The 13704-nt window shown below is 41.4% G+C and overlaps 1 protein-coding gene across 1 annotated transcript; it reads right to left on the bottom strand.

Annotated features, from left to right (window-relative positions):
• Nucleotides 1-7020: 7020 nt before the first annotated feature.
• Nucleotides 7021-7647, bottom strand: LOC138878240 (uncharacterized). The gene is made up of 2 exons (XM_070157906.1): nt 7425-7647; nt 7021-7328 (listed from the first exon to the last, which is right to left on the bottom strand). Exons 1-2 carry the CDS (start codon nt 7645-7647, stop codon nt 7021-7023), a joined length of 531 nt encoding a protein of 176 aa, XP_070014007.1.
• Nucleotides 7648-13704: the final 6057 nt, after the last annotated feature.

Here is a 13704-nt window from a genome sequence, read left to right as displayed (position 1 = left end):
GTTTCTTTTTCTTTGTGCCTTTCCTTTTCTTCATTTAGTACCTTTTACCACTTTGTTCCATTCCTCGTCTCTCCCCCCAAACTTATGCTTTTGCCTTGTGCTAAGGAAAGATTGGGTGCCAAGAGAGGGTCTTTTTAGAACGGGTAAAGGCTTGTAACATGGTTTTTTTAATGAAAAAGAGCTATGGATCAAAGGGGTTGACTAAGGATATTATCATTGGTAGGCTATGGATGTTTTTAAGATATCATTCGGATCAAGGAGAGTCTATAATCACTTCTCAAGTCAGACTACACTTAAGATTTCGCCTCGACAAACATTCATGCAAGTTCTAGACTAATGGCACGAGACTTGGACTTGCAATTCAAATTCTCATCACACAAACTATAGGATTGCGAAAAAGACAAAGTCGGGGGCCCACAACAACCTTATCTAAGATTTGAGCAACACAAATGGTCCCGAAAAACCACTTGATGATTATCGGCCAACACAAGAGTCTCAAGGTCACAACTGTCACCATCCTATACACACCAATTTATTTTTGACCATAAGATCAAAGACAAATGTGTTAGGCCCAAGTGAAGCTTTGCTTGAGGCACTATTACTCATTAGCTACTATTTACACAAAAACAAAAACAAAATAGACTCAAACCCTTAAGAAGGTTATCATGCCATCCATCATCGGGAAGAGCCACCCGGTTCACACAAATTTCACCTTTGGAAAGAACCATGATATTAAAAAAACCAAAGGCTTATTGAACACAAAACTTAAAATAAGAAGCTATGAAAATGAAGTAAGAAGCTATGAAAGAAAATGCGGAAAGTAAACTGAGTATGTAAAATAGGGGATTTATGCGGAAAGTAAACTGAATATGTACAATAGGGGATTTAAACGAATATACATAAAAGGGGATGAATATATACATTTGAAAGTAACTTTATATACAGACCAAGGTTGCAAAATACGAAAAGTGAAATAAACTGGTAAAATTATATACATACCAAAAGTGAAAAAGCATAATAAAAATGAAAATAGTATCATATTTACAATCCAACATCATCAAAATAGGGCTACCCCCTCAAATGAAAGCTAGCATTGTCCTCAATGCTAACTAGCCAAAAATAGCTCAAGAATAAGATATAGAGTAAAGAAAAACTCCCTATTGGTCCTCCGTCTGCATGAGATCATGAGCCTGGGTCCCTGGGTCCTGTGACTGCTCGGGAACCTATGACTGGATCCTGGTATCCTGTGCCTACACTGGGACCTGAGGCTGCTATGGGGCTTGAGGATGGCTAGAGGAACCTCCCTGCAGGTCCTCCAACTCTATCACTGCATCATCCGTCTGTGGGATCACTCTCCTCCTCTTTGGTGCCCTCTCAATCTCCTGCTCCAGCTCAGTCTGAGCGGCTGGAGGCTGCTCATGCGATAGTAGGTCCAATGGCAGATGATCAACAACCTTAATCTTCTCCACTTCTACCCTCAACTCCTTCACAGACTCTTTTGAAGCTCGAGTCTTTCTCAGCTTCTTTGTTTCCTTTGTCAGCTCTTTCAATGCCTTCCCATGAGTACCTACAGCCTCCAATATCAACTGCTAGTTCTCCAAGATCTTCTTTTGTTGTCCAAAAGCTCCTTAAGAGTCTCCTCCATTGAAGCTAGAATCTGTGGATGTGGGGGTACGAACTGGGCTACCACCGAGCTAGAAAGCACAGACAGCTTAGAAGTAGCTGCCTGCATCTAGTTGTTGATACTGTCAAGGATTTGGCTCAAACGGTGGGTAGTCAATGGGTAGGCTGTGGATGGGGGAATATCTGGATCGATGGAAGTAGAGGGTCCTGGGGCCATATCTAGTGTAGCTGTGGGAAGCTGAGCAGAAGGGGATACTACTACTCGCTCTTCAGACTGGCCAATAGAAGTAGTGGTTTTTCCTTTAGGATCTTTGGCTTTGGAGTTCTCATCACCCATTAGGTTGTACCAGGAAAAAAGTATCTTTGGTTTCACCTTCACATCAAACTTCCTTTTATCCACATCCTAGTCTTCAAAGTACATTGTCAGGAAATTTGGGAAGGGGTATGATCTGTCACCTTCATTGACCGCCCGTGTGATCACCCTAGACATAACGTTCCCGATGTTGATCGGGTACCCCGCGATGATAGAAGCCACCAATATTGCCCGGGAGACAGGCAAAGAGTTTTCATGAGTAGTGGGGTCCAACCTGCTGCATGCGAAAGTCTCCCACCCCTTTGCCTCGAAGTTTAAATTTTTCCTCAGAATTTGAACCCCTGATGTCAACCAAGCTGGGGTGGTGCCCGGGAGTTCCCGGAGGTGTGGGCATATCTCTCAATCTAAACCTCCTTGTAAAGTCAGGAACATACTCCGGCACTGAATCAGAGTCAGATGCCTCTTGGGAGGGTACATACTCACTTCCCTCTAAATGGGAAACATCTCTATCTGCAGCCTTGATTTGCTTTCTTGTATCTCCAATTGCTTTTCGGACATAGGGGGTCAATTTGATCATGCCTCGTCCCCTACCCTAGGAGGACTCTCCTTTTCCTTTTTGTTTTTCACCACCGCCTCGCGATTTAACCATTGTATGCAAGTGGAATTCAGTTAAAGTTTGTTAGTATCATAGTACTAGGAGAAACAGTGAAGAGTATGACTGAAAACAGCTGACCACAGACTGTATAAAAAGCAATACAGCCGCAAAGCCACCACCACGGACTGCATAAAATAACACTGCGGACCGCAGTGGAGTGGGGTTCAGACTACTCACTCTCTGATTCAGGGCACCGCGGACCACAAGAAATGATATGCGGCCGCGGTAAGGCACCGCGGACCGTGAAAAAGCAACCGCGGTCCTTAAAATTGACCCCTCTAAAGTTTACCACCGCGGACCGCAGAAAAATCATCACGGCCACGGAGAGGCATTGCAGACCGCAAAAAATCCACCGCGGTCGCGGTAAGCCATACTCAACAACACCAACCTAGGGTTTTAATATTTTGTCATTTTTAGCCTTAATCCATATATTATCAACCCACTAGGTAGTCTATCATTATATTTAACTAATTAATCCTAATCTAAACAACATTATGCAATCCTAAGCTAAAAATTGAAAGAAAAGGGAAGAAAAAAGAAGTACAAATTATGAATTAAAAGAGAATAAAATAAAATTAAAGACTAGGGAAAAATTTGAATTTCCTGAGATGAGATGCAATACAGATGATTGATAATCAATGTTCGAATTTGTGCACTTAGGGCGTGATGAACAGTACATTATCTTTTTAAAGAGCAAATGAGTGAAAAGTGTAAAAAGGGGGCCTGAGGTCCTATTCATAGAAAAAGGACCTTAGACCCATGCTACTTACCCACCGCGGTCCGTATAAAATGCACCGCGGACCGTGGTACTTAACCATAAGAAGCACTAGCAAGGAGTTCACCGGGGACCGCAGAAAATGCTTCGCGGCCGCGGTAGGGCACCGCGGACCACATAAAATGCATTGCGGCCGCTGTGACAACTCTAGAGAACCTCCACTTTTAACCATTCAACACTACGGACCGTAATGAAATTTTGCCCCCACAATAAGGCCATTGCGGCCGCGAAAAATGCAATCCGGCAGTGGTCCAAACTTCAGAGAGTGCAACATTTTTCCAATTTGGTCCTGCACTGCATCAAAACAACCCTACACATATCTCACAACCAGTTAGTCCAAAAGAAAATCTTACACTAAAAAGAAAATCAAAGAAAAACAAAAATAAAAACACATGGGTTGCCTCCCAAGAAGCGCCTGATTTAACGTCGCGGCACGATACTGGTTACCATCAAATCACTTTAGATGGATCAGTGCCACCACGTGGCTGTCATCAATCTTGCCAAGATAGTGATTGACTCTATGCCCATTAACTATGAAGACCTCTCCATTTTTTTCAAGTCAAGTGCACCAAAAGGAGTCACAAGCACCACTTCAAAAGGTCCATTCCATTTCGACTTAAGCTTTCTCGAAAACAGACGTAACCGAGAATTGATCAAGAGAACCAAATCACCCACTTTGATCTCCTTACCACGAGCATACTTATCATAAAGGTACTTCATCTTGTCCTTATACAAGGACGAACTGGAGTTGGCATGAAATCGGAATTCATCAAGTTCATTAAGCTGTTCCACACGAAGATTTGCTGCCATATCCCATTCAAGATTCAGCTTCCTCATAGCCCACATGGCCTTGTGCTCTAACTCAACAGGTAGATGGAAATCTTTCTCAAACACCAACTGTACAGAGACATACCAATCAGAGTCTTGTAAGCAGTCCTATAAGCCCATAGACCATCATCCAATTTCTTTGACCAATCGGTCCTATTTGCATTAACTGTCTTTGACAATATACTCTTGATTTCCCTGTTTGAGACTTCAACTTGGCCACCCGCCTAAGGATGATAAGGGGTATAAACTTTGTGATTGATACCATACTTTGCAAGCAAAGTGTCAAAAGCTCTATTGCAAAAATAAGACCCCCATCACTTATGATTGCTCGAGGAGTGCCAAACCTAGTAAAAATACTCTTCTTGAGAAACACAACAACACTCCGGGCCTCATTATTGGGTAAAGCCACAGCCTCAACCCACTTTGAAACATAATCAACTACCATTAGAATGTATGTGTTACCACATGAACTAACAAACGAGCCCATGAAATCAATGCCCCACACATCAAAAATATCAACTTCAAGAATAGTGTTGAGAGGCATCTCATCCTTCTTCAAAATTCCCCCCGCTCTTTGATATTCGTTGCATCTCTTCACAAGTTCACTTGCATCCTTGTTAAACAAAGTTGGCCAGTAAAACCCACAACTAAGAACCTTCGAAGCGGCCCTTGCCCCACCATGATGACCACCATAGGGGGAGGAATGACAAGCCGATAAGATACTCAATTGCTCCCCATCTGGGACACACCTCCAAATCACACCGTCAGTGCAGATCTTGAACAAGTACGGATCATCCTAATAGAAGTCCAAACTATCCCATTTAAGCTTTTTCCTTTGGTTAGAAGAGAGCTGACACGGGACAATACCAGTCACAAGGAAATTAGCAACGTCCGCAAACCATGGCATATCATTCACCGACACAGAAAGGAGTTGCTCATCAGGAAATGAATTATTGATCTCTAGGACATCACGAGGCCTCCACTCCTCCTCCAAGAGGGACAAGTAGTCCGCCACTTGGTTTTCAAACCCTTTCCGGTCCATAATCTCCAAATCAAACTCTTGAAGTAAAAAAACCCATCGCATCAGCCTAGCTTTGGAATCCTTCTTTGTTATCACGTATCGGAGTGTGGCATGATTGGTATGAACTATGACCTTGGCGCCCATGAGATGCGGCCGAAATTTCTCCATTGCGAACACAATAGCCAACAACTCTTTTTCAGTCACCGTGTAATTCATTTAAGCATCATTCATTATCTTGCTCGTATAATACACTAGATGAAACATTTTATTCACTCTTTGACCCAAGACCTCCCCAACCACAACATCACTCGCGTCACACATGAGCTTGAAAGGCAAGCTCTAATTGGGTGCGTTAATAATAGGAGTGGAGATAAACTTGTGGTTAGAAGTTCGAAGGCTTGCATACATCCCTCATTGAACACGAACTTGGCATCCTTTTCCAACAGCTTGCACAAAGGATTCACTACCTTTGAAAAATCCTTGATAAACCTCCGGTAGAACCCCACATGCCCAAGAAAACTTCTAACCCCCTTGACTGAAGTAGGGGGAGGGAGCCTTGAAATCACTTCAATTTTAGCTTTGTCCACCTCTATACCGTGCTTTGAAATTTTGTGGCCAAGGACTATGCCCTGCTCAACCATGAAGTGACATTTCTCCCAATTAAGCACAAGGTTGGTTTCTTCACAACGGGGCAACATCCTATCAAGATTTTTCAAACATTCATCAAATGAGTCACCCACAACACTGAAGTCATCCATGAACACCTCCAAAATGTCCTCAACCATGCCGGTAAATATGGCTATCATACACCACTAGAATGTAGCCGGTGTATTACACAACCCAAATGGCATCCTAGAAAAGGCAGAGGTACCATGCAGACAAGTGAAGGTGGTTTTCTCCTGATCTTCTGAAGCAATCAAAATTTGGTTGTACCCAGAATACCCATCCAAGAAACAGTAGAGGGCATGCCCAGCAAGTCTGTCTAGCATCTGGTCTAGAAAAGTCAATGGAAAGTGATCCTAGCGGGTCACTTTGTTCAACTTGCGGTAATCCATGCACACCCTCCATCCGGTGACAGTCCTGGTAGGAATCAACTCATTTTGCGCATTGGTAACAACGGTCATACCACCCTTTTTCGACACACATTGCACTGGCGAAGTCCAAAAACTATCAGAGATGGGGTACACAACCCCGACATCCAACCACTTGATCACCTCCTTTTTTCACAACTTCTTGCATTTCCTCATTCAACCTCCTTTGATGTTCCAAGGAGGGCTTTGCATCATCTTCAAGAATAATCTTGTGCATAAAAAAAGCGGGACTTATCCCCCGAATATCAGCTAAAGTCCATCCAATTGCCTTCTTCCATTTTTGGAGCACCGCCAATGTGGCATCTACCTGCATGTTAGTAATACAAGAGGAAAGAATAACTGGAAAAGTTGAACTAGGGCCTAAGAATTCACACCTGAGGTGTGGAGGCAATGGCTTCAACTCCAACACGGGAGGTTCCTCGATTGAGGGCTTTGTTGGTGGAGTTTTCCTATTCTCAAGATCCAAAGAGAGTTTCCGAGGCTCATAAGAGTAAGAGCCCATTCCATGTAAAGCATTGACACACTCCCCTAGCCTTCATCCTCATTTACATCAAGATTCAACAATACCACCTCTAGATGGTCCTCCATATTGATCATTGCACTAGTATCATCAATTATCACTGTCGTGACAAGATCTACAAAAGTGCACACTTTAGAACTGCTGGGCTGCTTCATTGACTTGCACACATGAAAGACCACTTTTTTCATCACTCCCTAGAAGGTGAGTTCCCTTGCTTCCACATCAACTAAGGCCTTCCCAGTTGCAAGGAAAGGTCTTCCCAATATGATCGGAACCTCATAATCTACCTCACAATCCAAGATCACAAAATCAGCTAGCAAAATGAACTTGTCCACCCGGACAAGAACATTATCAATTCTACCCGATGGCCTCTTCATTTGTCTATCCGCCATTTGCAATCTCATAGAAGTCGGCCTCAGTTGCCCAATATCCAAAGTCTTGAAAACTGAGTAGGGCATCAAGTTGATACTTGCCCCCAAATCACATAGAGCTTTTGCAAAGTCTGCACTCCCAATGGTGAAAGCACCGGGATCTTCTAGCTTCGGAGCCATTGAGTGCACTATTGCACTAACTTGGTGGGTCATATTGATAGTTTCACAATCCATGGATCTTTTCTTTGTCACCAAGTCTTTCATGAATTTGGCGTAACCCGACATTTGCTCTAGAGCCTCCACCAAAGGCACATTAATGGATAAGCTCTTCATCATATCAATAAATTTCTTAAACTGGTTCTCATTTTTCTGCTTCGCAAGCCTTTGAGGATATGGTAGAGGTGACCTTGGCAAAGGAGCCTTGGCTTTAGGCATAACCATTTCCGTCATGTCTATTACATGTTCCCTAGACGGGTTCACATTTTCGAATCGTTCTATCATTCGAAGTAGGAGCTGGGGTTGTGGGCAGAGAACTATTGGTATAGCGAGTTCATCGACTTTCCTTTTAATCGATCGTGAGGTCTGAGTTTCCACCTTGTTATCTTGAATATCAATCCTCACTTCTTCATTCAACTTCTCATCAATCACATTCTCAACCACCAAAGGATCTCATCCTCTTGCAACTCAACTTCATCACTCAAAATGTCTTTTTGTTTGGAGGCATTCACATCACCGCCTCGTCCACTTCTTGTAGTTACCACCATTACATGCTCGGAATTGTTCCCACCCTTCAGGTTGACTATCGTATCACTAGGTAGAGCCCCCTTAGGGCGAGAATTCAAGGATTGTGAGATTTGGCCTAATTAAACCTCCAAGTTTTTGATTGAAGTATTGTGGGATGCCAACTGGGCATCAGAGTCAGCATTCTTTTTCATCATCTATTCAAATATCATTTCGATTCTCCCCATTTCATTGTTGGAAGAACTAGGACCTTGGGATGGAAATGGGGGGTGGATTTTTCGGTTGTTGATACATTGGGGGCCTTTGCAAGCCTTGCCTCTGATTTCCTTGATTGCCATTGTTCCAACCACCCTGATTGTTGTTTTCACCCCAATTATTATTGTTGCCACTCCAATTACCCTGATTGTTCTGATTATTGTTCTTGTTGCCCCAATTTGAATTTTGGATATTGTTCCCCCAATTACTATTCCCTTGTTATTGTTGATTTACCCAATTGCCTTGGGGTCTCCATTGTTGTAGGTTAGAAGAATTTCCCCCTTTGGCCCTGTTCACGTATTGCACTTCTTCATTCTGCTCATTATACCTATCATCTTGGAACCCACCACTTTCTTGGTCATATTGATCCAAATTCCTTTAGTTTTGTTGACCTCTTTGTCTTCTTTTGTTTACTAATATATTGACACCCTCCATAGTATTTACTTGTCGTGGAGATTGAACCTACTGTAATTGTTCCTTTGCTAGCTGGTTCATTGTTGTTGTCAGTTCTACTATTGCCTGACCATGATCATGGAGGTCTTTGTGCAAGTGAATGACCGTGGGGTCACCCTATGGAACATTGGCTCTACTTTGCCAAGCGGAAGACTTGTCAGCCATCTCATCCAATATTGCATTAGCCTCATCATACGGTGTGTTCATGAAATTGCCCCGACAAGTTGGTTCACGATGCACTGATTTGTTGTGTTAATGTCCCGATAGAATGTCTGTTATATCATTGCTTCACTCATATCATTATTTGGACATTTCTTTACCATGGTCCAGTATCTCTCCCATATCTCATGCATTGGTTCGTTGGGCTCCTGTTTGAAAGCTAAGATTTCATCCCTCAAGGTCGCCATGTGGCCCGACGAGAAAAACCTTGCAATGAATTTATCCACCAACTCATACCAAGTAGTGATGGAATGGTTGGGAAGCCTTTCAAGCCAATCCAAAGCCTTCCCTCTAAGTGAAAAAGGGAATAATCTCAACCGAAGTGCATCCTCTGACACATTTGTTTGCTTGCTCCCCCAAGTATCCACGAAGCCTTTAAGATGTTTGTAAGCATTCTGATGGGGAGAACATGTGAAATACCCTCGCTGCTCCAACAAAATCAGCGTCACATTTGTAATTTGGAAATTGCCCACCCAAATCCAGGAGGAACAATTGCACTAGCATATCCTTGGTTTGGAAGCACCCGGGGAGCCACTCTTGGAGGTGGCGGGGGAGGGTATGGAACATTATCATTGGCCTGGCAGCCTCTTCTTTGAGCTTAAGGCACTATAGGAACCTCATCATCAATATTTTCATCTACCTCCTCCCCCGACAGAAGATCTCTAAGAGGTGCGTTGTTTGCTGCCATTTTGTACCTGAATTTGTGACACTCACAAATTAGTAACACAGAAGGAAAGAAAAACAATACACAAAACTATTTTGATAGATAGCCAAAACTGTTAGCTCCCCGGCAACGGTGCCTAAAAGTGATCGAGTCCAACCCTACACCACTACAACGTGGAAAGAGCGGTCGATGCAGATTTTACCCGAGAAGGTCGGGATCGAATCCACAGGGAGCTAGAATGTTTGGGATTTGGATTCCTATCTAAACTAGCAGTGTGTAGTGCTCTTGATTACACTTCTAATCATATTTGGTTGTTTGTTACTTCTAATTTTTATACTAAAATATGCAAAATTAAGCTAAGGGTAGATGCTTGTATGGTTTTCTAAATGGTTAACGAGGCACTAGGGAAGTGACTTTCTCCTAGGTGAATCCTTGATGGGTTCTAAAGCCTAAGGCAAAGTTTTTATGTTGGGGATTGCAATATAGCCCATGCACGAAACTACTCACTCTATACCTCTTGGTAGCTTGAGTGACTTTGCCCTAATTGACTTTCTCAAGACCAATTGGGTGTCAAAAGTGTGCAAGCAATATAGGCTCAAGTCGGGTATTACTATCTCTAGATTTAAGCCTTTAATTGGGGCTATCAATCTCTTGAATACACCTTAATTCCTTGTTGGACTGATTTTCCTAGACTCAAGCTCTCTTTCTCAAGAAGAGCCTGTTGATACCCAATTTTTCCCTAGGTATTTTTGTACCCAAAATACTTCCAAAATAGCGTGTATGTGCATATATAAGCACACCCAAGAGTTTTAGTATTTTTAATGATTTTTAAACCGATTTACTACCTATTTTAATACCACAAAATCCAATAATTATTCTCAAAATTATCATTTTTTGGTGAATAACTTATTTCATTCCTGTATTTACACCAAAATATAATTAAGGTGATTTTTGCATATTTTTACAAATTTATTTGGCATTTTTAAGCTAATTGCATGTAATTGCAATTATGGCCTATTTTATGATTAATAGCATTTTTAATTATAAAACTGGTTCCAATATTTTTAAATTGATATTTATATAGTATTTGTTTGCTCAGTATTTTTAATTTACTTTTTAAATCATTATTACTATTTTTATAAAATAAAAAAAGAAAATTGGCTATTTAACACTTAGCCTATTTCTATTTCAATAATAGCCTTTTCTCCCTTCCAATTGTAGCCTCAATTGGCCCAATTCCGCCCCAAATTAAATGACCCAATTCCCATTTCGACCCGACCCCTTAGCCCAATTTTTAAACCCGTCCGATTTTCTTTAAATCCTAGTCGTTGATCGTTTTGATCAACGGCTGTAGTTTAGGCTTTCCTTTTTTTAATCTCCTAACACCCCTAACCCTAATTCATTTGCATAGGGACGCCGCCTCTAACTCTCTTCGTCCCCCTCAAATCCTCTCGAACCTCTCCGAAACCCTAATCACCTCCCACCTTATCTCACCTCGTTTTCACCAGAATCCATGGCATCTCCTGCCATAGATGGCCTTTACTCACCCTCTCTCACGCCCAAGCCTGAGTTGCACGAAGTCTGGAGGCTTGACCTCGATGGTCCTCTCTCAGATCCGTCTCAGATTCGTAGATCTATGATTTTTCGGCCACGTTCCAGCATATTCAAGTACTGGAAGCTCTATTCCTGACCGTTTCGACTCAGGATCTGATCTTGTTCTTCCAAGCCTTTCTCACTTCTAGGGTTTCTCTAAAACCCTTAGCCATTCGAGGTTCTTTCACCGTTATTTGTTTAGATCTGTGCTATGTCTGTGCTTTTCTTGACGATTTGAGTGTTTTCCCCAAATTTCCTTCTCAAAAATCGTTCGATTTCAAATTAGGATTTCTGAAGGTCTTTTGATTCTTGTTGTTCTTTTAATTTAGATGTTCGTCTGTATTATGCTCGTATGTTTTCCATCTCCATTACACATGTATTGTTTTTTCTTTCTTTTATATGTGTGCTTACATGATTAATCTGTGTTAAATTTTCCTCACTCTTCTACCATGTATGTTTACTACCGAGCTTCTTAACTTTTGCTTTTCTGAATTCTGTTTGGGTTCTTGTTAAGCATGTTTCATCTATTCTGGACTTGTCTGAGCTCCAGGTTTCTAAAACGTGTCCTTTTATGATCTAAAATCGATTTTCTTTCTCTGATTGTTTCAAACCTGCTATCGTGGTCTGTTTGTTCCTCATGAGGCTCCTTGGGTCTGTTCACTTGCCTTCTCGTTTCTATGTTTGATTCAATTTGAAACCCTAGATTTTGGGGGTTTCTTCGATAAATTGGATTAGGGTTCCACTTTGGGATCCTGAACTTTCAAACTCACCATGAATCTATGACTGAACTCGTATTCTTTTGTTTGTGATCCTAAACCCTTCAATGCTAGACTATTCTATTTGAATTGTTTTCTTTATACGTGAGAAACCCCTCTTTCAAGATTTTTGACGATTGCTTGATTGATTTTGGACCCCCTTTGATAGGGTCTTGATTGATTGCCCTTAATTTCCTTTTGTTAAGCCCTTCTCTCCCTATTCCTGACTGGGTTCATTCGAATCAAACCTGTTTACTTTGATTTTGTTAACTGTCTGATTGATTCCCTTTCCTTTCTCTTTACAAATCAAGTACTATTGAGACCTTTCCTTAAATATACTTCATGTATTTTCCCTTCTTAGGCTACTATGAAAGATTTTACTCAAATTTCCTTTCCTTGTTTACATTTTTCCGTCTGAAATTAAATCCTTTGGCTGAAGGGAGAATATTTGAGACTGATTTTTAAAAGGTTTTCTTACCTTTCTTGCTTGCTTCTCTACACTATAAGAGGGGGCTGCCCTTCTGCACTTTAGAGAATCAATTTTGACACGATCAATTCTAATCACTTCTCACTCTCAAATACACTTAGAATTTTCATAAGAGCTCGAGTTCTCTGAACTCACAAACATAAAGTGTTCTTCTCTGATTGTGACTTTACTTGAAAGAATCCCGCTTTTCTGTGCTTACTTTTCTGAAATTGGTATGTCCTTTGTTTAAATATTCTGCCTCACCCCCTATGTGTTTACTTTACAGCTTCAAGCTTCTTGTTTACTTTATTGCCTATATGTTGTAATTTGTGCTTCATATCTCATTTTTGCTTCTGTTTTTGTTAAGAATCCTCTACCTCTATTCCCTTTTATGTGCTGAGTTAAGCTCTTGGCCTGACAGTATCCTAATTACTGTCCAAGCCTTGGCTTGATCCACAATGGATCCTAACTCTCAATGCTTGACTAGCAGGCTGGTCAGGGGTGTGCCAGCATCCCAATTGCTGGGCATGACCACTAGTTTGCCCTGTCTCTCTCTGATTCCCTTCCCCCTTGTGCGCTTACACGTATTCCTAGAATCTTAAGTTCTGCCCCTCTCTTTTGAGCCCTGCTTTGGGACCTTGAGTTCCTTCTGAACTTGGACATCTGAGAGCTGGCATTTCCCCACTGCACTATAATCTAATTCTGTGATATATTTGGGATGTAAGCACTGCCTGGAGTTCCTGAAACTCCTTGGATCTCTGAAACACCCCAGATGAGAGAAGGCTTTAGAATCTGATCTTGGGAAGCTGGTTTATTTCATATTTCAGACTTGGGGTCTGAATGAGGCTCTCCTTGGTTGGAATATTTAATTTCTGATATATTTTTCTTATTCATTCTGGTCTGTAATAATATTGTAATAAACATTTGGGGTCGGCTAGTGGAAAAGGGCAGGGGACTATGCATGCAAGGGGTAGATACCATGTTCATAGGGAATTACTATACTTCTGAAATTCTGCACTCATGTAGATACCATATTCATAGGGATTACCATTTTTCTACTGTTCTGCATTTTATAAATCACTGAAACTCTGCATTCTCATATAGATACCATGTTTATAGGATTTTCTGCATTCTCATATAAATACTATGTCTATAGGGTTTTCTGCAATTTCATAACAGATGCCATGCCTGTAAGCCGATTTTAAAATTCTGCATCTTCATATAGACGCCATGCCTATAGAACTTTCTGCATTCTGCATCCGTTATTAGGCAAACCTATTATAGGATTTAAATACCTAATCAATTGCATGTAGAAAATCTGCCTATAGGATTCCTGCATAAGCAATAACAGTGCTCAAATT

Source organism: Nicotiana sylvestris, chromosome 9 (assembly GCF_000393655.2).
Source record: "Nicotiana sylvestris chromosome 9, ASM39365v2, whole genome shotgun sequence".
Classification (NCBI taxonomy): domain Eukaryota; kingdom Viridiplantae; phylum Streptophyta; class Magnoliopsida; order Solanales; family Solanaceae; genus Nicotiana; species Nicotiana sylvestris.
This window is presented reverse-complemented; position numbering and strand designations above follow the sequence as displayed.